This window comes from Rhizopus delemar, genomic scaffold, assembly GCF_000149305.1.
Source record: "Rhizopus delemar RA 99-880 supercont3.14 genomic scaffold, whole genome shotgun sequence".
In the NCBI taxonomy this organism is placed as follows: Eukaryota; Fungi; Mucoromycota; class Mucoromycetes; order Mucorales; family Rhizopodaceae; genus Rhizopus; species Rhizopus delemar.
In genome coordinates this window covers 419,738-441,064 of record NW_027137840.1, presented here as the reverse complement: position 1 = coordinate 441,064, position 21,327 = coordinate 419,738, and the positions used below count along the sequence as shown (strand labels likewise).

The window sequence follows — 21,327 nt, the reverse complement described above, 5'->3', positions numbered from 1 at the left end:
AACCCCAACTATTTTTATGTCTTTTTTTTTAAAAAGAAAATTGATCCATTTTTCGGGGGTAAAGCCCCTAACCCCCACTTTTTTATTAAATTGCCGGGGGATTTTTGGGGGAAAAAAAAAAAAAAAAAAAAAAAAAAAAAAAAAAAAAAAAGGGTTCTTTGGAACCCCTTCTTTTTAAAAACCCCCAAGGGTTTTCCCCCTTTAAAAAAATAAAAACCCCCCCCCCCTTTTTTGGAACCCCCCCCCCCAAAGGTTAGTCTTTGAACAGGTTTTAACTTACACATAAAAACGAATAACGGCAAAAGTTAGTAATTGAGATACCTGTGCTTTACTTTTTAAACCTATTAAACTACGATTAGCACAAATAGAGCCCATGAGGACTATATTGATGTACTCGGTCATTCGTACAAAGATATTCATTGTATTAGCACATGGACACCGTCATGCTATTGAGTGCTATCTTTCTACGTCAAAGGTTTTATCTAACACACTTATCTAGAATGAATCTCTTTCATGTTTCTCGATTAGGAATATTATAAATATATGGTTTGTCGCCTAACTAACAAAGATAGCACCTCTTTGAGTGGGACTTGGTGCATTTTACGCTGTATAGATGTTATTTATTACTTACGTCCTGGAATATTCACCATCATTACAGTTGTGGGTATTTCTTTTAATAGTTATACACAATACATATTTATATAAGCAGACACAGTTTTCCAGACAAAAATCATATGATGTATTTATATTTTTTACTGTTTTGATATTTGCAGTAAGCTGCTGTACAATAAACGAAAAAAATCGAGCAATTCACTTTGGCGAGCCTGTACTGTTATAGACAATATGTTAGATTGGAAAAAGGCAAGAAATAGACAAAGTAAGATTGGTATATTAGAGGATACGCGTAATATGTTTGCGTATTGAGCATTCTTTTACATGGCCATGTGGTTTTGTTATCATATACCAATTAAAAAGAAACCATCTTCTTTTGTTAGCTAACGACATCCAATGATACAGTATATGTAGCGTCTGTTGAAGTGAAATATAAAAATCGCTTTGGATACATTTTCTACTAAGGATGTTTTGGTCATAGCTCATGAAATATCTTGAGTTTAAAAAGTGAATTTGGTCATTTTTTGCCTTTTATTTCGTTGTTGCAGCTTATATGAATGTTAATGTAGTGAATCGCTTTGGGTTTTGTTTGAATGGATGTTTATTGATCTTGAAAAACACTGTTTGCCTTGGACTAAAACAACAATATATCACCATGATACACTTTCGACTTTTGAAACACACCCTCTTTTGTACATTGATGGGAAAGTGCAAACATTCTTTGCTTTACTGTTCAAAAGAGCTAAAAGCAAAGCATAAGACAATTTTTATTTTAATGATGGCTTGCTTCCTTTTGCATCTCTTCCTTCTGTTGGGTGTACTACTTTAGGGAGCATATTCAATCCATTCCTGCATAACGCTTTTATCTTTCTTTTTGTGAGATATCTTTCTCTTTTTAACGTATGCGCATCACGAATGCTTTCTTTTAGATGTTAAGACCAGGTTATGTTGTTATTAGTCTTTTGATTTATTTATCTTTTATTTATGGTCAATTGCTTCTAACAATGTTATTGTTTTGGAAAAAAAAAAAAAAAAAAAAAAAAAAAAAAGTAAATTCAATGCGCATTCGTAAATAAAGAGCTTATCGGATATTCAAGCTAAAATTACCTGTTTAACATGTTTAATAAACCAAAACGTACCCCTGGTATTCATTTTTGACTAAAACCCAAAGTGTTCTTGGTGTCCTGGATTATTTTGAAAAATTAAAAGCTTGAAATCAATTTATTCAAGTTTGAAAGATCTTTAATCATAGCAGCTTATTCATATACTAGTACTTGAAGGTTAATTATGAAATGATATCTTGCTGCGCACCATAGCCAAAGCAGTAGTCTATAGAAAGGTGTATCTAACAGCTATACTGCATTGATGTGTACGTCCCTAGTATGTCTATGAAAAAAATGCAACTAATGGATATTCACAGTCTTGTTCAAAAGAAAATGACTTGAAAAAAACTTCATATGTCTTGCAAAGATTAACATACACTTTATTAAATTGATAAATGCCTTCAACATTTTGCGTTCTAAAGACATGTTTTAATGAGAACAAAACACCTCTTTTGTAGTACGTCTTACAGATGCAAAGGGGGGGGGCATTGGTAAAAGAGCACTTGGTTTATGCAAATTTTAGTTTCACGTGTGTTCCATCCTCACTGTCAAACATCATGTTTTAAAAAGTACTCAAAATCCCACCAACCCTTGTACAGAGATTTGGGTGTGAAAGGGACAAGACTGTACTCAGGAAACATGAAGCACTATTTTTGTGCTTTTAAGCAAATCATTACACAAAACCTTTCTTATTAGCGCGTGCGCGGACCTATCTATAAAAGACAGCTTATTAAGAGCACGATAGATCGAGACCTGATTGTTCATATGAGGTTAGTTTGTTGCGCATGATTTACGGAATCAAAAGAAAAGTATGTACAGCTTAGCGTCCCGTATCACCACATTGCGCTTTATTGTATTTTTTTTTTTTTTTTTTTTTGTAAAACTGAAAAAAGGAGCTCCCGGAAAGAGTGATCCGTGGAGGAACTAGAAGTTTTTTTTTTTTGTAAAACTGAAAAAAGGAGCTCCCGGAAAGAGTGATCCGTGGAGGAACTAGAAGTTTTTTTTTTTTTTCTTTGCTATGGTCAGGACTCAGAAGTGTAAAAGCCGCAACAAGACAATCCCGCTTTGAATGAGAAGCTTGAAACTGAAACAAAAACAAATAGGTTTTGTTGCACATGTCATGCTCCAAATGAAATGGTATGTAATGCAGAACCGTAAAGAGTTTATGCCAAATATATAAAATGTCCGTATCTGAGAATTGCTCAAAAATTTCTGATCGAATAGACACGATTCTTTAATTATTTTGACCTGATCTATTCTATAATAGAAATAGGCGATGACGAGCTTTGTCAAAAATGTCAGTCTATTGAGCAAAAACTTTTTTCCTGTAAATAATAAACATGTCCAATGCTCAAGCCATGTCATTTCATTTTCATATTCGTATATAGTAACTTTTACTTTAGAAAGCAAAAAAAAAAAAGAGATCGAAAAACAGAATTTATTCAAGCTTACTGCTGGTTTCTTTTAATATACAATTTACGAAAAATGCTTTTGTTTTTTTCTATTCACACAAGTTGTCAAAATCAGCTTGCTTTCTATTCTGTTCTTCTTTTACTTTCAAGAAAAAAGGCTTGAAAATGAGAAAGAATGTGTACGAAAGAAGAACTTGACATATTTAATATACAAGCAGTATAAGAATAAGCAAAGCGTAAATTATTTCAAAAGTTCCTTGAGATGAAAGGGCTGACAATCAAGATGATTGCATGTGAATGATTTTGTGCACTTGCATGAAATTCATGTTGTCATAAGGGACTGTTTTATATTTTCCTTTTTGACAAAAGTGTCAATCCTTGCTCAAATCATTGTTGTTCTTCTTTCAAACAAAAATTCATAGAAGGGCTGAGTAGATTGCAATCGCAAAATGATGCGATGATAAAAAAAGCATAGTTTTATTGGTGATATTAGAAGATGATAGTTGCTCCACCACTCTATGATATATAAATAAGCTTCTACACGTCTTGTTCTTTATCTTTTCTTTACCTCAATGGCTTCCATTTCTGCTTCTGAAATTAGAGAGCGTTGATATTTAGTAGGTAACGCACCAAATTCGATAGATCCAGCTGCCTTTCTCACAGGTTGTTGTACTTCTGCTTGAGCGACTTGCTTGACAAGATTAGAAGGTGTTAAAGGATGAGGTCCAGTGTGATGAGGAGTATCTTGTAAATAGTTTAGTTTTTCTCTTGTCCAGTTTAATTTCATACACAAACCTTTCCAAAGACTTGCTCTTGGGCCAAGAAAGCGAATTAAAGGTTTATGAACAGCACGCAATGTGGATGAAGGTTGCATGATTGTAAATGAATTAAGAAAAATGCTCAACTATTGCCCTGCTTTAAAAATATAAACACCCCAGGTTTCATCTATTTGTGTCGTTACACTTTAAGCTCAGATACAACAATAAATTTCCATGGTTACAATTCATAATTAAAGTCAACTTTAAAGATGAACAAAAAGATTGAATTTGTTATTCATTCTGTTTATCATCGTCAAATTTCACTAGTAAAAAAAAAAAAGCAAAATGATTCAATCTTATTATTAGATTTTCTCTTTTTTTTTTTATAAACTGTCGAGGATTTTAATCATTTTAAAGAGCATGCCTCGACGACGAAAAGTTCACTGAGATACCTGACAAAACAACCACTTCAACTGCCCCTCTCGGACTCACAGCTCGAGAATGGACAGATGATAACAGTAGCTTTGAAAATACTCGATCCCCCTTTTTTTTTCAAGAGAGATGAAAATGTATCCTGCAACTCCCAACGTGCCAGACATCCAGATGCATACCTCTGAACAGGAAGCATTATTGGCGGAATGAGAAAACAGTCATGTATCAAGACTTCAACAATGCTCAGTTACAGAAAGAGGATGAGCAGGTAACTTTAGAAATGAATACAAACGATGGTTGGCGGTGAGTTGAACATCGTTTCAAGAGAACATTAGAAAAGCAGATTGAAGGCAAAACAGATGTTGGTGAGCTGTCCATATCCAATGATTGTATTAATTAAAATTAGATGGCAATGATAAAATGAATACGCATCATTTGAGCGTTCTAATGGCCTGACTAGTCATGGTAAACCTATTTCCTCAGTCAACGAAAATAATTGCTTGTCCAATGATAAAACAAGCTTTGTGAGAAGCTCAAGGCATGCATGCAAAATAGGAAAGAAAATGGAATCATACCAAGTCAGTATAACTTCATCTACTGTCAGATTTTATCAACAACCACAATAATGAATTCAAGAAACCCCTACATACTGCCCATCAGATCGGATCAAGTTTTACTTTAAATCTCTTTACTACAAATAATACCATCAGACCAAAAGATAAAGTGGCAACAACCTATCCATCAATACGAACCCTACTGCTCCTTTCAAAATGAACATCTGTTGTACTTATGACTATTTTTTAACACGCATTTGAAATGGGCGTATTGAAGGTCTGCTTGCCACAAGTAGAGGATAAAACAAAAACTCTCAAGGTTTTATTCTCTAATTGACGACTGTACAAGATCATGAATTGCTCAGATCTCAAGTCGAAAGACATACCTGTCCACGGTGAGCTATGTTGGTTATGATTTCAATAATGGAATGTTACACGATAGGATTAGGATGACACCATCCATTGCTGCTCTCACTAATTCCCAAAGACTGGCTTGCTATGTTGAATGCTCTACTCAGCTTTAAAAGCAACGTGAAAGTAATGCCTCATGAAATATAGGATACTATTGATTAGCAGAAAGAAAGAAAGAAAAAATGACATGATAATTACACAATACCTTCTTGAAAGATTCTCCTCTTTCTCAACAACACAAGCACGGTCAGTCCAAACCTGGATACACTCTACCAGGAAATGATGGCACAAAACCTATTTTTACTTTTGTGAAATCTGATCAGTTGGATAGTGATGTTGTGAATAGATTTGGGCATATTAATAATAGCAGAATTTCTTTACTTTGAATGCTAAATACTTTCACAGTACAACCAGTGGTTTTGTATTATGTCAAGCTCACCCTTACAATGTGTAGTCCAATCATTTGCTCATGTAATCATGTTATTAGGTACCCTACATCATGTTCTATTTTCTCGTATTATCCTAGTCACTCATCTATTAATATTGTCCTACTTTAACTTATACCATTGATCCTATCAGGGCCACTCATACCGTCTTCCAACACTCACCAAAAGAATTGATACAAATCAAAACAGACGGAAATCCTTTTTGGAGTCTTCAAATGATAAATCGCATCATTCAAATCCTCTTTAGTTGGGTGGTAAAATAAAAATGAATGCTGATGATGTTGTAAAAAATCTTACTCTACTCATGCCTTGCCAAATCCAGTACATTATTCTTGTGACTTGACTGTGCACATGCAATTGAAAAAGGAAACTTTTTGAGACAGAATCATTTGTCTTTTCTTTTTTTTTTCTTTTTTTTTTTAAAAAAAAAACAGAAGAAATACCCTCTTCTCTATTTTTTGTTACTGAATGAAGCAGTAAATGGAACCCGAGGAGATTACCCAGGTGAGATGATGTAATTGAAAAAGAAGAAGAAAATATTAAATGTAAAAAAATAAAAAGACCTTGGGTCATCACCAACCAGGAATAAAAAAACATGAAACCAAAACACCAAAAAGATTCGTTGATGCTCAAGAGCGAATCCAATTTTTAAAAGAAATGGAGAAAACAAGAGAAGAGTTGGCTGAATTCAAAAAGAATATGAACACGTTGATACAACAAATGGATCATATGTCTGCCGTTTTGGTATGAAATAAAGAATAGACGATGTTTGATGAATACTGAATCAGCCTGTAGGAAAATTCAAAAGACAGAGTTTGTAAAAAAAGATAGAAAGCATTCCACGCTTGAGCTTGATTAATAAATAGGTTTAGGTGAAATCGAACAGGATTTAACAAGAACAGAAGAAGTGAATGTGAACCTTCAAGTTTTATTGGAAAGAGCCGTAAAGACACAGAAAGAATCCGATGTGTATGCAACACAATCCATTCGAACCCTGTGTTCAAAATTAGCTTTGGTAAATGAATAAAAGTAAGAAGAAGGGGGGATTTTAAATGCGCTTGTAGGTTGTTTATGAAAGCAGCGAACTACAAGGAAGATTGGTTTCATTAGAGAGCCATCAAAAGGAGCAAGAAGGAAGTGTGGATGATATCTCTAAAAGAATGAAAGAATACACACACATGCTTGAGCAGGCTCAAGGAACGATTCATAGACTGCAAGAACCCAGAAAGTCTCGTTCATCTTCTCGAAGGACCAGTACGGCGTCAGTGACGGATGATGATGATGATTCAACCAGCACAAAAAAGGAAACCCATCTCATCACGGGCTATATCCAGTCACCTCCCCTAGGTCCTCAGCAACACAAAGTCCAACATGGCCTTCGGTTGCTGTTTCCTAACCAAAATGGTCTGGGACCACTGAACAAAAGAAACTAAATGCTCTTTCCCCCCCCTATTGTAAATAAATACAGTCGATAAATGAGGCAGAAAGTGGCTTTGAACGAGTCACGGAAAGCAAGTGGGTGTTCTGCTTTTTTTTTAAAAATGTCCTTTTTGTATATACATTTTCATTTTTATAAAAGCCATGGCCAAACAATTGACAGAGAAGAAGACGAAAAAGGTAGAAGAACCCGTTTCGGACAGTGAAGAATACGAATCAGACCAAGAAGAGGAGTCATCTTCCGGTGATGAAGAAGAAAGTGAGAACGAAAAGGATCAAAAGCGTGAACGTGAAGAAGAAGAAAAGGAGGAAGAGGAGGAAAAAGTGCCGGTGAAGAAGGTGAAGATTGAAAGGATCGAAAAGAAAAAGTTTGGTGCGGAAGGAACGACGGTGTTTGTGGGTCAATTGAATTTTGATGCGACGGCCGAGGAGATCCGTACTCACTTTGGTCAGTGTGGACCGGTGTCGGATGTGAGACTGCGTATGCACCCGAACGGGGTCAAGTCCAGAGGATTTGCACACATTGATTTCACGTCGGCCGAGGGCAAGCAGGCGGCCATGGCCCTGGACGGTACCGAATTCATGGGTCGTACGATTCGTGTGGATGACGCTCAACCGGCCCAAGGTCGTTCGACGGATACCAATTATGGACCCAAGACAGACAAGGTCTTTGTGGCCAATTTGAGCTACGACACAGATGAAGACTCCTTGAAGCAAGCCTTTGAAAAATTCGGTACGATCGTGGGCGAGATTGGGTTGCCCATCAGTCGAGACACGGGTCGTATTCGTGGTATTGCTTACATTCAATTCGAAACAGAGGATGAAGCAGAAGCGGCCGTCAAGGGCATGAACGGTGTCTATCTCGATGGACGTCCGATACGTACAGACTTTAGTGGTGATAACGATCGAAACCGTCTGGGCGAAAGACCGGCTCGTCAACGATTTGCTGATCGATTTGCTGGACGTGGTGCTAAAAAACAACAGCGCGGAAAATTTGGAAAACGTGGCGGGTCTAGAATGTGAAGAAGATAAATAAAATTATACTTTGATTTTTAGGCGTTGTAACTGTGCGTTTGTGTACCTTTTTTTTTTTTTTTTGGTTCAATGATTGAGGCTTAGTTTTTTTTTTTTTTTTTTTTTTTTTAAAAAAAAAAAAAGCAAGCCGTCGGTTTACTTTTTTTGGTTTACGTAAAAAGGATTTTATTGCTTAAAGGATGAGCAATCCGAAGGGTTCCGTGAAAAAAAAGAAAAAGTCTGAGCTTAAAGTAGCCTTGTCCTCTCCTCTTCCGAATGAATCATTTTCTTTTTGTAAAAACCATTCAATATCGATATACATGATATTTTTTTTTTTTTTTAAAAAAAAATAAAAACAAAACAATGACGAATGTCTAAAAATCTCACACGCTGCTGATGTCCCTTTTTTTTTGCACATTTATAAACGAATCATAAAAATCGGCTTATCCACACAAACTATAAAATGTGATGCGTTACCTTAAGCAAACAAAAAACGAAATGACGTGTTTATCTTTCTTGAAAATAAAGGGCTGGAAAGAACCATGTTGAAAGGAGAGGACTCAAAGCTTTCTTGTCCTTTTTCTCGATTTATTTGTTTATGTCTTTCTAACCAAACAAGAAAGTGTTCTTTTTTTTTCATGGCTATGTCATCTTTTATATCTTGACGACTTGTTCAACATTTCCACTTTTTTTTTCTCTTGTTTCTATACTCAAAATACATAAATCATGAGAGCTGAATTGATAAAAAAAAATGTTTCGCAAAAAAGAGAGAATCAGTGCGACTAAACGATGAAAACGTAGAAAAGGGTTTCTATGGCAACAAAACGACCCCCTTTTACTTTACAGTAAGGACAGTGATAAGTCGAATAGAAATGACGTAGCAACATTTTGAACCCATGCATCATTTGATGTTTCAAGCTTGATTGGTGAATGATAATTTAGGAACTGCATCATATAGTATATTTATTAGATGAGGAGGTGTTTGATTACGCATATATAAAATTGTGTGTGATTAAAAAAAAAACATGTGTTTGTGAATACAGTATGAAATGAAAGAAATAATATAAATGATAAAAACACTGTAGCATCCAAAGAACCTGTATTGGACAAGGGCAATAAATATATATAAAGGGGAGAAGCCATATAACACAAAAAGAGAGAAAAGAGATTAGTGAGGGGGTATTTGAAAGAAAGGGTAGGAGTAAAAAAAAAAAAAAAGAAAAGCAAACTTTAATTTAGTAGGTTTTTGATAGACAAGCATTCAGGGCGGATGGGCCTCATTTTGGGTTTCAACAAACGAAAGTTGCTGCTTTCTAAATAAGGCATGTTGAGAGAAGGACTGGTGGGTGGAGAAGAAGAGACTGAACTAGGGGATGAGGGACAACCAACTGAAAGAGGTGGAGGTGGAAAAAACCAACCAATGATATCGTAATTGGCATCGGTTAAAGCAGTAACGTTCTTTCTTTGCATCAATTCCTTGACATGAGCTCTTCTCTGCTCAGCAGTCAAACGACGTCTAGAGTGAGGCTGTTGATGAACACGCAAGTGACGTCTAAGGTTACTGATGACCGTAAAACGACGACCACAGCCAGGCCTATGATAAACAAAAAAAAAATAAGGATCTTGAAAGGACTTGTTCCAACCACTTACATATCACACGCATGAGGTCTTTCACCTGTGTGGGTATAGATATGTGTCTGCAATGCACTTGGTCTGGTAAAGGGCTTGGTGCACTGAGGACAGACATACAGTTTGCCTTTAGGTTTTGCCTTTGCTTTGAATGTTGTAGTAAGAGTAACATTGATAAAGGGTCGTTTGATCATATTGCTTCTCGGCATAAAAAGAAAAAAGAAAAAAAAAGTAAAGGGAAAGAGAGAGAGAGAGAGAAAAGGAAAAGAGATGTGTTTTTTTTTTTTTTTTTTTTCTTTTATAATTTTGAGCTAATTGGGAAACCAAAAAATGATTGGCTTCAAGGGGGCTTTACTAAGGTAATTGATCAGATACAATTGTTCAAATTGTCTATTTGTGTCAAGGTATGAATGTGAACATCACATTATTTTTTGAAACAGATTTTGCTAAAAAAAGAAAAAAGGCATTTAGGATTTTATGCTGAAAATTACACACTTCTGGTGAACAGATTGGAATCGATAGCCATTCGGAGACTCAATGTCAAAATTTTTGACATAGCAACCAGATGCCCAATCGGATCTCTTTAGGCTTTTGGTGCCTGGTATTTTGGGCTCGAGCGTCGAATGAGACGAGAATGAAAACAAGAGATTTTCTCTGGACGAGAAACAAAAGCTTTATTTTGTTCAATTGGTTGACTGGAAGGATAAATGGATGATCAAAGATTAAACTTTACTTTAGGACATTTTTCTATCCTGATTCATGCCAAGGCTTATTGTATTATGCAGTTGAGAGAGATCTTTGCACCATCTAAAAAATAAAAGGATGTGCTTCTAAACTATCTTGACTGAATAAAAAGACATAAAAAATAGTGAGCTTTATAATATGACATGCAGGCACATGATAATAGCTAAAGTGAAAAAAAAAAAAAAGAACAGCATAGCAGGAAGTTGAGCGTGAAATTGATTTCATGTTCAAGTCAATAGGAGATGTAGATGTGATCTTCTTTTTTTTTTTCCATCAAAAATGATTTTTCCTTTTTCTGAAAAGCACGGAAAACAATAGAAGATTATTTAAAGATAAAACAAGGGGGCAAAGTAACGTTTATTAAGTTCATTCGATCGATAAAATTACTTTATGTGGGGAGTCGATAGGCTCGTGTCACACACACACACACACACACACATTCTCTCTCTGCTTGACTTTTTACAACTAAATTTTCATTTTACAAAACCAAACTAAATCCATCATTCAATTAAGCTCTCGCTCCTTTACAAAACTGAATACTAAGCTCACCTCCCCCCCTTTCCTTTTCTTGCTGTCAACCCTTTCTTGCTTCCACCCTTTCTTTGAACAAAAGAGTTGATAGGAATTCCTTTGAACTTTTCATCCAGTGTTGATATACAACAAAAGAAACACAACGCTTGGTTCACAATAAGATCTTTCCCACTTTTTTCTTTTTCAAATGACACACATACAAAAGTACACATGACATGAGCTTTTGTAAACAAAATCGAAAGCACGGAGCACAACGAATCACTAAAAAAAAAAAAATGCTATTGTCATCTGAAAGAGTATCACAACAGATTTTAGTTTAGTCACACAGTTGCATCCACAAAAAGGGCGCTTTTTCTTCTTCTTCCATGATCATCTCAAACATAAAAAGGTGTCTGTTTTGAAACCAATGCATTCTTGGGGGGTTTTTTTTTATTTTGTTTGTACTACAAGACAAACGACAAGGAGATTGTATACAAGTCAAGGAGTACTACATGAAACAAGAAAGCGTATAAAACGGGATGATTGTTATCATTTTCCATGCGCAGGAAATCACCCAATTTTCACTCGCTCCAGTCTTCTTTTTATGTGACATCATTGAATGCCATAAATAGCTAAAGGCGTATCACCACGCTTGAAATCAATGATATCACGACAACAACAACAACAACAAACTGGTCTTTTTGAAATTATGTATGCTGTGAAACATTTCATTTTATTACAAGTTACTAAAGAAGGATAATAAAAAAAAAGCAATGGATTACTTCCTTTTTTATAAAATAGAAAGACATTGGAATAAAGAGGGAGAATTCATTTATTACTATCATCTCTATTGTACTGCAGTTCATGTTCATCCAATGCAGGATAAAAACCGGATAATGAGAAACCGTGTATTTGCAGCATTGAATGTCATGTTAAGGATCGACAATGCTAGAACAAGCTTGCGATGGATTCCATGTCCTTTTCATACTTTATCACTTAAATATCGTAACTTTATTCTCTTGGCATTAAAGTAAATATTTACTTGATGATGCATTTAGGAGACCAAAGATCGTCCATCAAAACAGATTTGGCGGTCTAAAGTGGAGAAAGTTTGAAACTTCCTTGGCTTTACAAGTTTTTATATATAATCACTACAGCTTTATTTACTCTGCAGTATAAAACTTGTTGGACTCAATGAGACTCATGATTTTTTTTACCTCCGACAAAATTTTATAAAGCAATTTCCTTTTCGAATGTTTTTTCAAGCATTGGTGAGCCCTATCACTTCAAAAAATGAGAATACTTGTTAAAAAAACTAAAGTATTCGCCTGTCGGGTCTCATCGTAACAGGTCCTCATATTGACTTATCAAAGTCGAACTTTTGACAGTGGAGAGTAATTACCCAAAGACAGATTCAAACGTCTAAAAGGTTGATATGATTTAAAGAGATAAGACAAAGTCAATGAAGCCATCAACAAAGGCTATTCATTCTGACTAATAGTTGTTGAGTTCAAAGTACTTAAACTAGTTTATTGAGAAGAAATAAAAGTATATAAATGTGCGTTTTCCAGACTTTTTTTTTACGTCTGCAATGATGGCTTTAAGATGTTTAACGCGCTCTGTTTTTCTTTGGGAAAATAAGGCATGATTTATCGATACAAGTAAAATCTAAAAATTCATCTTGTACCAACAGCATCAACGATGTTAACGTTGAAACTGAGAAAGGGCTGAGAAAGAAGAATACGAAGACAAGATTAAAGAATAGAAAGAGATATGAGGTACACTACATAAAGCCTTTTTGTTGTCCAACATCAAACTTAAAAGAGTGTGATAAATGTTCAAACTCTGAGAAGGTAAATCTTGTTTCAGGTTCCTTCTAGAAAGCTACAAAAAAACGGGACATCTCTTTGCTTCTTTGCTAAGCATATAGAAGAGGCAGACGTAGTTTTGAACTTTAATGAGAGTTACATTTATACCTTATCCTCTTTTTGTATAAGTTGCTGTAAGCAAATGTTAAAGAACAATCAATTTTTGCATCATAACTGACCTGATAAGATAAAAAATGATAAAACAGGGGTACGCGTCGTGTTCCAAGAAAAGAAGCCATTTAAAAAGAGTGAATGGAAGACTTGCTTTGTTTATTCATCGTTTTTTTTTTTCCTTTCAGTTTAAAAACAACATGCGTAAAAAGAAAAAGAAAAAACCCATATTGTCTCGCTATCTGGTCTTCTTCTTTCGCTATCTGCTCTCATATATGGTCATGGTCATACTCCCGGCTTCATTAAGCCTTTCTAAACAACAGTCAATTCTACACTGTAAACAAAATTCTTGCCGTTCTCTTCTGAAAAGGAAGCAGAACTAGGCTGCAATCGATGATTGCTTTACTTTTCGGAGGTAAGCGCTTTTATTCTTATGTTGTTTATGTCTTGATGACTGACACTTCATATACCCTATCAGTATAAAACTTGTTTCATTCTACTGGGTTCAAAAAAAATAACTACTGTTCAACTATGTACTTTTATTTATTTAGCATTCAAGAGAAAAGTATAAAATAATTATTCATCGTATTCATCCTCTCCTTCGTATGTATCCTCCTCATCATCATCGTCGTCGTCTTCATTGAATTTAGATGTATTTAACATTAATGACTTTTCATCATCAGGGCGATGGGTATGGTTGACAGGTAATACACCGCCTGGACACAATTCCTCTAGTCTTGCGTCAAATAATTTCTAAAACGTACTCAGTCTCCTTTCTTCTCTTTATCCTCTTGTTCTTACCTGCATCTCATTTGCATCTTCGTATACAAATGAACCTTCTTCATTAAATATCCTTGCGTTATTGAACATGAGATGGAAATCGTCTCTGAATTGTGCAATTGTTCTATAATAAGTAGAATGGATACGCTTCTTGATGATATTTAATGATATTGGATTCTTGATCATTGTATAATACAGTGGATAATCTCGTTTACTAACAAGATCCATAAACAATTCACTTCGACTACGATATGTCTCTTCATCTTCTTCTGTTGCTTCTTCCACCACTTTATAACATTCAATAAAGACCCTTGTCATTGCTTGTCTAATCTGTGGTGTGACATTATCTGGTCTGTTCAAATCATCTTCTTTTCTTCCTCGTTTACGTTTATTCTACACATAAAATAAATTGAGTTTTTTTTTTTTTTTTTTTTTTTTTTTTTTTTTTTTTCTGCTGTATCCCTTCCATTATATACCTCCATATCATTCTTCTTGGGTCTTCCCCTCTTCTTTCCACCCGCAAAGTCCTCTACATCTTCTTTTCGACGACGACCAGGACGTCTTGATCCTTCATCTGAATCCATCTCACTTGACAATCTACCCAAACGTTTCATTCTTCTTCTTTCTTTCTTTGCAATCAATTCGTCCAAGTCCACATTATCATCTTCCAATGCCTAAACATAAAACTTTAATTTTTACTTGTTTTGCAACTGATCAATTCACTTACATTCAACCACTGCTCTTCAGTCAGACCGTCATCATAACGAACAGAATCCCTAGCACGTTGACCACGACCCAATGAAAGCGGATCATCTTCTATTTCCTGCATAGGTTCGTCATTCAGATAGATATCAGGTAGCTCATCTTCTGTGATCAATCGCTCTGGTTTGCCACGACGACCCAATGCACGCCACTGACGTAAATCATATTCTTCACGTTCATCATCAATACGGTGGAATACAGCCAAATCAGTGTCACTACGCTGCAACATCTCATTGAGTTCTTCATCATCAATCTCTTCGTTATCTGCCTCATTCTCTTCATCTGCTTTATCCTCCAGCAGTGATCGTAAAAAGGCTTCACGATCTTCTTCTGTACTTCGATTATCAAATTTACCAGCCTGAATGACCTTGCCATCAATGTCAAGTTTATAATTGGCTCTGGCCAAGATGCTTTCTTCAACAGAGTTTGTCGAAATCAGTCGAAAGATACGCACTTCCTTTGTTTGACCGATACGGTGAGCACGATCTTGGGCTTGCAAATCTTGATGTGGGTTCCAATCAGAATCAAAGATAATGACCGTATCAGCCGTCTGAAGGTTAAGACCAAGACCACCAGCACGTGTGGATAACAAAAAGACAAAGTAAGGAGAGGCGGGATCATTGAAAAGTCGAAGTAATTCAGAACGGTCATCCGATTTAGTTGAACCATCCAAACGTAAATAACTGAACCCCTTATAGTTCAAGAAATCTTCCATGATACTCATCACTTGTGTCATTTGGAAAAAGATCAGCACACGGTGGCCAGTTTGTTGCAGCTTAGGTAACATACGATCCAAGAGTTCAAATTTACCAGAGACTCGGTAGAGCAAGTCGTTTGACATTCCGCTAGGATTTACAAGAGACTCGACCTCTTCAAATACAAATGGATGGTTACAAATCTTTCTGAGTTGCATGATTGTATTATTAAGGCCTTTGATACCAGACTTGCCCTTGCTTGCATCTGATGTATATAAAGTACCATTGCGCTTCATTTGTGTGTAAAGATGTGTTTGAAGTGGTGATAATTTACATCTAATAACACGTTCAACCTTATCGGGCAATTCGGCTTCTACATCCCGTTTTAATCGACGCAACAAGAAAGGTCGAAGTACTTTGTGGAGACGCTTGATAATCAACAATTGTTCTTCTTCGTTCAGTGCCACCTTGTCGGCCACACCTTGATTACTAAAAGGTGTATTAAACCATTCTTCAAAGCTCTTGACACTTTTAAAGATTTTTGGTAAAATGAAATTAAGCAAAGCCCATAATTCTGGCAGGTTATTCTAATTACTTGTTATAGTGATGCTTTTATGTGTATGTCGTGTTCTACATACCTGAAGTGGAGTACCCGTCAAGATCAATCTGTATTTTGTATGATAATATTGTCTCAAGACAACAGTCAATTTTGAATTTGTATTCTTCATACGATGTCCTTCATCCACAATCATATGTAACCACTTTATTTTGCTCAAAATAGGTCTATCTTTGATAATGTATTCAAAAGTGGTCAGCAAGACTTGGAAATCTCCATAACGAATTTCATTTTGTAATTCTCTACGCACACTAGGTGGTCCTTTATAAGCAATCTTTCTGACGGAAGGTGCCCATTTTTCAAATTCAAGTGTCCAGTTGGTTAATGTGCTATGCAGATAATGAGTACAGAACTACTTTGATAAAGTGACCAATACTTACGATAAAGGAACAATAATAAGATAGGGACCATTCTGTCTCTTCTTTTCAATCAAATAAGTAATCAAACTAATAGTCTGAATTGTTTTTCCCAAACCCATTTCATCCGCTAAAATACCGTTCAAGTGATTATTGTAGAGCGATACCATCCATTGAAGACCCTTTAGTTGATAATCTTTCAAACGACCACCTACAAGAAGTCCGGGTTGCATGACTTCTTCCTTCACTCTGTGTGTCACTTGGAAATAATCATTCTTGGCATCTGGATCGCTTGCAGAAAGGTCATCGTCATCATTCATATCTTGGTTAAAGATATGATCATTCTGCTGCTCCTTGACAGCCATAGTGAGTGAGTCCAAAAAGACACCTGTCTGTTTCAGCAACTGTGTCAAACGCGTATCCTTGGCCTCATCAATCAATTTCATATAAGCCTCTTCATCATCATTCTTCAATGCACGGATACGTTCTTTAGATATACGTTCAGCTCTCTTTTGCTCTTCCTTTTCGATATGTTGATGATACTGAAGAACGGCTCGACCGAGTTTGTTTTGCTTTGCCTTGTGATTGAGTTGGAAATTGACCAAGTTACGTCCATGATCACAGACAGTCTGCAAGTAGTCCAGATGCTTTTGTTTCTCGCGTCTTTCGCGGTCCGTACGTTGTTGTCGCTCAATTTTTTCTGTCATACGTGCCTCTCTCAATGACTGCTTCTTCATACGACGATAGGCGAGTCGATCCGATGAGGTGGCCAAGGTGGTGGATCGTGACATGCCTTGGATGATTTCCTCTCGTAACTGTCTCTGTTTGTTTAATAACCGAAGTGCCTTCAATTCTACAACAGCTCGAAGTTTGGTACTATTATTGGCCATATCAGACAGATTGCTTGGTAGATTTTCCAATTCGCGAATGCGGTATCCAATACGATTGAGTAATCGACGTTCTCTTTCGGACAACACACTATATGGATCCGTGCCTTGAGGTGTCAGACTGGGCACTAACAGACGTTGTTGACGTGAGGCATGCGCAAATGTAGTGACCGGTTTTCTCAAAAGATCATAAGGAGACGCATATGCGTTGTATTCCGTTTGTTGTTTTGTTGTTGGCGTTGATGTTGGTGTGTCTGCGGTTGGTGTGTCAGAACCGGGTGATAAAATGGCTTGTTGAAGGTTAGGTGGAAGTGGCATGTTTTTTGAAATTAGCTTGTAAGCAAGTATTTGATATTTTAAGGCAGCTAATTGAGCAGGTGAAAATGTAGATGCTGACTCTGCAAAGACGTGTTAGGAAATAGGCTGCTTCGCTTTTCTTTTGGTATTACCTGTTGATGGTTGAGAAGGAACAGCGGGCACAGGAGACATGTCAGGCATGCGCACTTGTTGTTTTTGTAGATTTTTTAAAAAATTCATAATTTGTGCATATTCAGGATTATTGTCTTCTTTTGCCCCTTGGGATTGTAAAAACCTTACGCGCTTTTTTTAAAAATAAAGAAGGATAAGTATGTGTTTTGTATTTTTTTTCTTAGCTTAATTTTACCTGAACAAGGCTATGTAATTTTTCCTTGTTAAAACCAGCCTGAGGATGGCTTGTTAAGGAACTCATCATTTTGTAATCTAGTATAAATAATATGCATAATATTTTAATATTTTTTTTTCTAATCTAGAAAATAAAAGTAAGATATTTTTTTTTGTACTAATACCTTTTTTTATTGTGTTGGGTTCTTTATAAAAAAAAATCAAAAGAATAATTTATTCCAAACAGAAAAAAAAAAAATGAAAAATCGATGCCTACGTCACGTACAATATTAAATTACCGTCAATGTAGTGAGAGAATGACTTGATTTAGTTGATGAGCATTTCAAGAATAATCGCTAACTACTTCTCATTCGTTTTTATCCGCTGTATCGCTTTTAATGTCATTAGACAGGCGCATACTCATAATTATAAATTATATTCTATATTACTATTACTTTTAGCAAATGAATGAGTCACGGCTGAATGTTGAGATTAAACCTTTTATTTAAAGACTTAAATGAGCATGCAGTATTTATGCGCAATAATTGCTCAAGCCAGATCAACTAAGACATAATAAAAGCAAAGAAATCTCTCTTATGGGTGCAATGGTAAAAAAGAAAATGAATGAGTAAGAGAAAAAGACGTGTCGTAGACATCAGCGTGAGCTCTGGGACAATCTTTGCCCAGGGTGGGTTCATGATGTAGACGGATCTTTTTGTGTAAAGCAGATAGTTAGGTTCATAAAAGATGCTACAGACAGTTGGATGAACACGTTGGACAGTGAATCACAGATACTATACATGGTTAAGGATATGTCTTGTACGGTACTTGTATGGTGAGGTAAGATCATACGACGCCAAGTCTTTGATATCAATAAGGCCAGACTGGGCAAAGAAGTTGGTAACAGCATTGTAAATGGGAGTTCTGAATCGTTGCAGAGCGATGCAGATTCGATTGAGAAAAGTTTTATGAGCTCTTTGGACTTTACAGTCAATGAATTCATTGACGAAAGTAAGGTTGCGAATGATTGAAGGATCTAAAGGATCGAAATTGTCACAAACTGTAATATTGAACTTGCTCAATTGTGAACAAAGCTCAGTTTTATAACCAATGTGGATAAGGAAGCTGACTAAATTTTCTATCTGAATAATGAACATCTAGAATTCGACGGGTGTTGATGTGTAATCTGCAGAGGTTGGAGCACAATTGTTTTAGAGGGAGACGGTGTTGAACAGGTGCATGAATAAGTTTAAAGCGAGCTGGTTCAGCAGGTGAAGAAAACTGTCAGGCAATCGCAATCAGACTAGGTTGGGAATTATCGCGTTTAGTCATAGCGATCTTAGGTGGAGGAAATGAGGCGCTATTAGGCGATGGAGAGCGCTTAGATAGGATGGGAGGGTTACGAGGAAGAGAGGAAACAGTTGACGATGTGGTGCATCCAGATAGAGAAGGTTGGATGCCTGTAATTGACGGCTTTGGAGCAGGTTGTTTCCGTGAGAAAGCATTCTCTTGTTGTAACTTGCGTATCTCAGCATGGGCAGTAGTTAAGCTTGCTTGCTGATGTAATGCATATCGAGAACTTCCATATAAGGCAAAAGTGTGTAGAAAGTGATGGGAATGGGGAAAGAAGTTGAGATTATTCTACACTATTTTTACAAAGTATTCGTATGTCTTCAGAAAAAGAATCTGTGCAGTTTAAGAATAAAAGCTAACCCAGACTCAGAAAAAAAATCATTTAAATCAGCTTTAAAATTTCATCATTCCTTAGTGCACAAAAAAGAAAGAGAGAAAAAGAGAAAACTATATTAATTTACTATTCAAACAATCTTCAGATCCAGTAGTTGAGTATCTACAGATCCCTCGAAGATCGCTCAAATAGATCTTCGTTGCATATATGCCTAATTCTAGATGGCAATGTCTCTTCCTGCAAATCACTTCTCCTTTAAGTTTGCTTTTACATGCTGATCAATATTATTCAAATGGGTTGAGTTTAGAACGGTACACTAGAAGATAAACACAGCCCTAATCGTGTTGCTCAATACTTTCTAATGTTAGCATTCTTGTGAATGGGGGTATTGTTCGTGATAATATAGTTGCCCTTAAATTACTCTTGCTGATACAAAACATTAAGAGTATTACAATAAAACTATATTACTCTGTAACAGTTCCGCCTTCAGCATTCCTAGCAGTCTGAGCGCTACCTATTATGTTCCTCTCCTTTGAAGGGGCAAGTGCCCTTGGTCTTTTGATTTTGATTTTTACCATACCATAAGGAGAAATAGCATTCGAAATAATTGCTATTTTGATCCTTACCTTGAATACATGTACAAAAGCACAGCTTCCCCCTTCCCTTTTTTTTACCATGCTACAGAGCGCCTCATGTCGATTTATTTCTATTCATTTATTGGTGCATTCATAATTATGTTTAGTTATTATTTTTATTTTAATACAGTCTATAACAAAGAACAAGTAATACCATCGTCAGCATCAACTCTATGAACAAAGGAACAGAAACTAAATAAAGAGATGGCTCAATGGAAATACAATATGATAGACCTTCCAAATATGGAATGTTCAAGCGAATCTTTAAAGCATCGGTCCCAACCAAAACCTAAGCCAAAAGGATTCTCGATTAATCTATATCTCAAGACAAACAAGTTACGATTAAGCCCCCTAAAATAGAATTTATAAATATACATAAAGAACACACTTTAATAAAGAATATCTTTCTTTCTTCTGTCTAAAAAGCTCTATAACTTCTGACTTTTTTGATCTTCACTAACTTGGGGCCACAACGCTATATAAATCTCTGTCTATTTTCTCCTTTTTCTTATTTTTATCAATCCTGCATTCATACCTTCATCTCATTAATTTGTGACGGCGTTAATTGCATACATATCCAAACAGGCAAATCATGCTTGGTGTAAAACAATAATTAATCTCTCATATCTTTATTTCAGTAGTGATATTAGTCTTTATCATGAATGAAGGTTCTCTACCAAGTACTTCAGTTGGATCCATGAGCACTACTGGTGCTCTTGCTTCTGATTATTGTATTTTGTCAGTTGAATCATCTGTTGATGGTATTGGATAAAATGAGCAGCACCGAGAGCGATTGAAGAGCTTCGTAAACATTATCCATGCCATTACAATAGATGCCTACTCCTTATCTAGATTTATATTTCTCTGCACGTTTCAAGAGGATGACAATTTTGATATCGCTGCTTACATTAATAAATAATCCTTCTCTGAGGTATGGCTATCCTTAATACTTTATCGTTGTGGATGCGTAGGTGAGGCAACATCTCGCAGACGTACAATTATTGGTCAATACGCTAAATTTATTTTTACTTTTGCACCATTTTTTCTATTTTATTTGCATGGATTTTCTTCTCAAAAATATATCAATATACAGATGTAATTTGTACTCTGATTTACCCAGAATCAAATAAAAAGTAATAACTCGTAGCTTTTTTTCTGAGAAAAAAATGTTACAGCTATTTCAGAGTAAATATAGCATGAATTGTATGATCCTTTTTGTTTATACT

The 21,327-nt window shown here is 35.8% G+C and overlaps 7 protein-coding genes across 7 annotated transcripts; 4 read left to right on the top strand and 3 right to left on the bottom strand.

The window, feature by feature from the left end:
• Positions 1-3,616: 3,616 nt before the first annotated feature.
• RO3G_14506 (uncharacterized protein) lies at positions 3,617-4,001 on the bottom strand (the record flags this gene model as incomplete). The annotated part of the gene is made up of 2 exons (XM_067669090.1): positions 3,617-3,643; positions 3,696-4,001. The coding sequence occupies 2 exons, from the start codon at positions 3,999-4,001 to the stop codon at positions 3,617-3,619; spliced, it is 333 nt and encodes a 110-aa protein (XP_067525191.1).
• Positions 4,002-5,993: 1,992 nt separating this feature from the next.
• RO3G_14505 (uncharacterized protein) lies at positions 5,994-7,161 on the top strand (the record flags this gene model as incomplete). Its single annotated transcript, XM_067669089.1, has 5 exons — positions 5,994-6,011; positions 6,290-6,472; positions 6,524-6,545; positions 6,595-6,743; positions 6,793-7,161. The coding sequence occupies 5 exons, from the start codon at positions 5,994-5,996 to the stop codon at positions 7,159-7,161; spliced, it is 741 nt and encodes a 246-aa protein (XP_067525190.1).
• Positions 7,162-7,309: 148 nt separating this feature from the next.
• On the top strand, positions 7,310-8,188 carry RO3G_14504 (uncharacterized protein; the record flags this gene model as incomplete). Its single annotated transcript, XM_067669088.1, has 1 exon — positions 7,310-8,188. The coding sequence occupies one exon, from the start codon at positions 7,310-7,312 to the stop codon at positions 8,186-8,188; it is 879 nt and encodes a 292-aa protein (XP_067525189.1).
• A 1,221-nt stretch (positions 8,189-9,409) lies between these two features.
• Positions 9,410-10,002, bottom strand: RO3G_14503 (uncharacterized protein; the record flags this gene model as incomplete). Its single annotated transcript, XM_067669087.1, has 2 exons — positions 9,410-9,773; positions 9,830-10,002. 2 exons carry the CDS (start codon positions 10,000-10,002, stop codon positions 9,410-9,412), a joined length of 537 nt encoding a protein of 178 aa, XP_067525188.1.
• A 3,822-nt stretch (positions 10,003-13,824) lies between these two features.
• Positions 13,825-17,626, bottom strand: RO3G_14502 (uncharacterized protein; the record flags this gene model as incomplete). Its single annotated transcript, XM_067669086.1, has 6 exons — positions 13,825-14,214; positions 14,298-14,495; positions 14,549-15,865; positions 15,917-16,223; positions 16,275-17,535; positions 17,587-17,626. The coding sequence occupies 6 exons, from the start codon at positions 17,624-17,626 to the stop codon at positions 13,825-13,827; spliced, it is 3,513 nt and encodes a 1,170-aa protein (XP_067525187.1).
• Positions 17,627-18,399: 773 nt separating this feature from the next.
• RO3G_14501 (uncharacterized protein) lies at positions 18,400-19,340 on the top strand (the record flags this gene model as incomplete). The annotated part of the gene is made up of 4 exons (XM_067669085.1): positions 18,400-18,407; positions 18,589-18,619; positions 18,770-18,790; positions 19,035-19,340. 4 exons carry the CDS (start codon positions 18,400-18,402, stop codon positions 19,338-19,340), a joined length of 366 nt encoding a protein of 121 aa, XP_067525186.1.
• A 1,419-nt stretch (positions 19,341-20,759) lies between these two features.
• On the top strand, positions 20,760-20,873 carry RO3G_14500 (uncharacterized protein; the record flags this gene model as incomplete). The annotated part of the gene is made up of 1 exon (XM_067669084.1): positions 20,760-20,873. One exon carries the CDS (start codon positions 20,760-20,762, stop codon positions 20,871-20,873), a length of 114 nt encoding a protein of 37 aa, XP_067525185.1.
• Between the last annotated feature and the right edge of the window lie 454 nt (positions 20,874-21,327).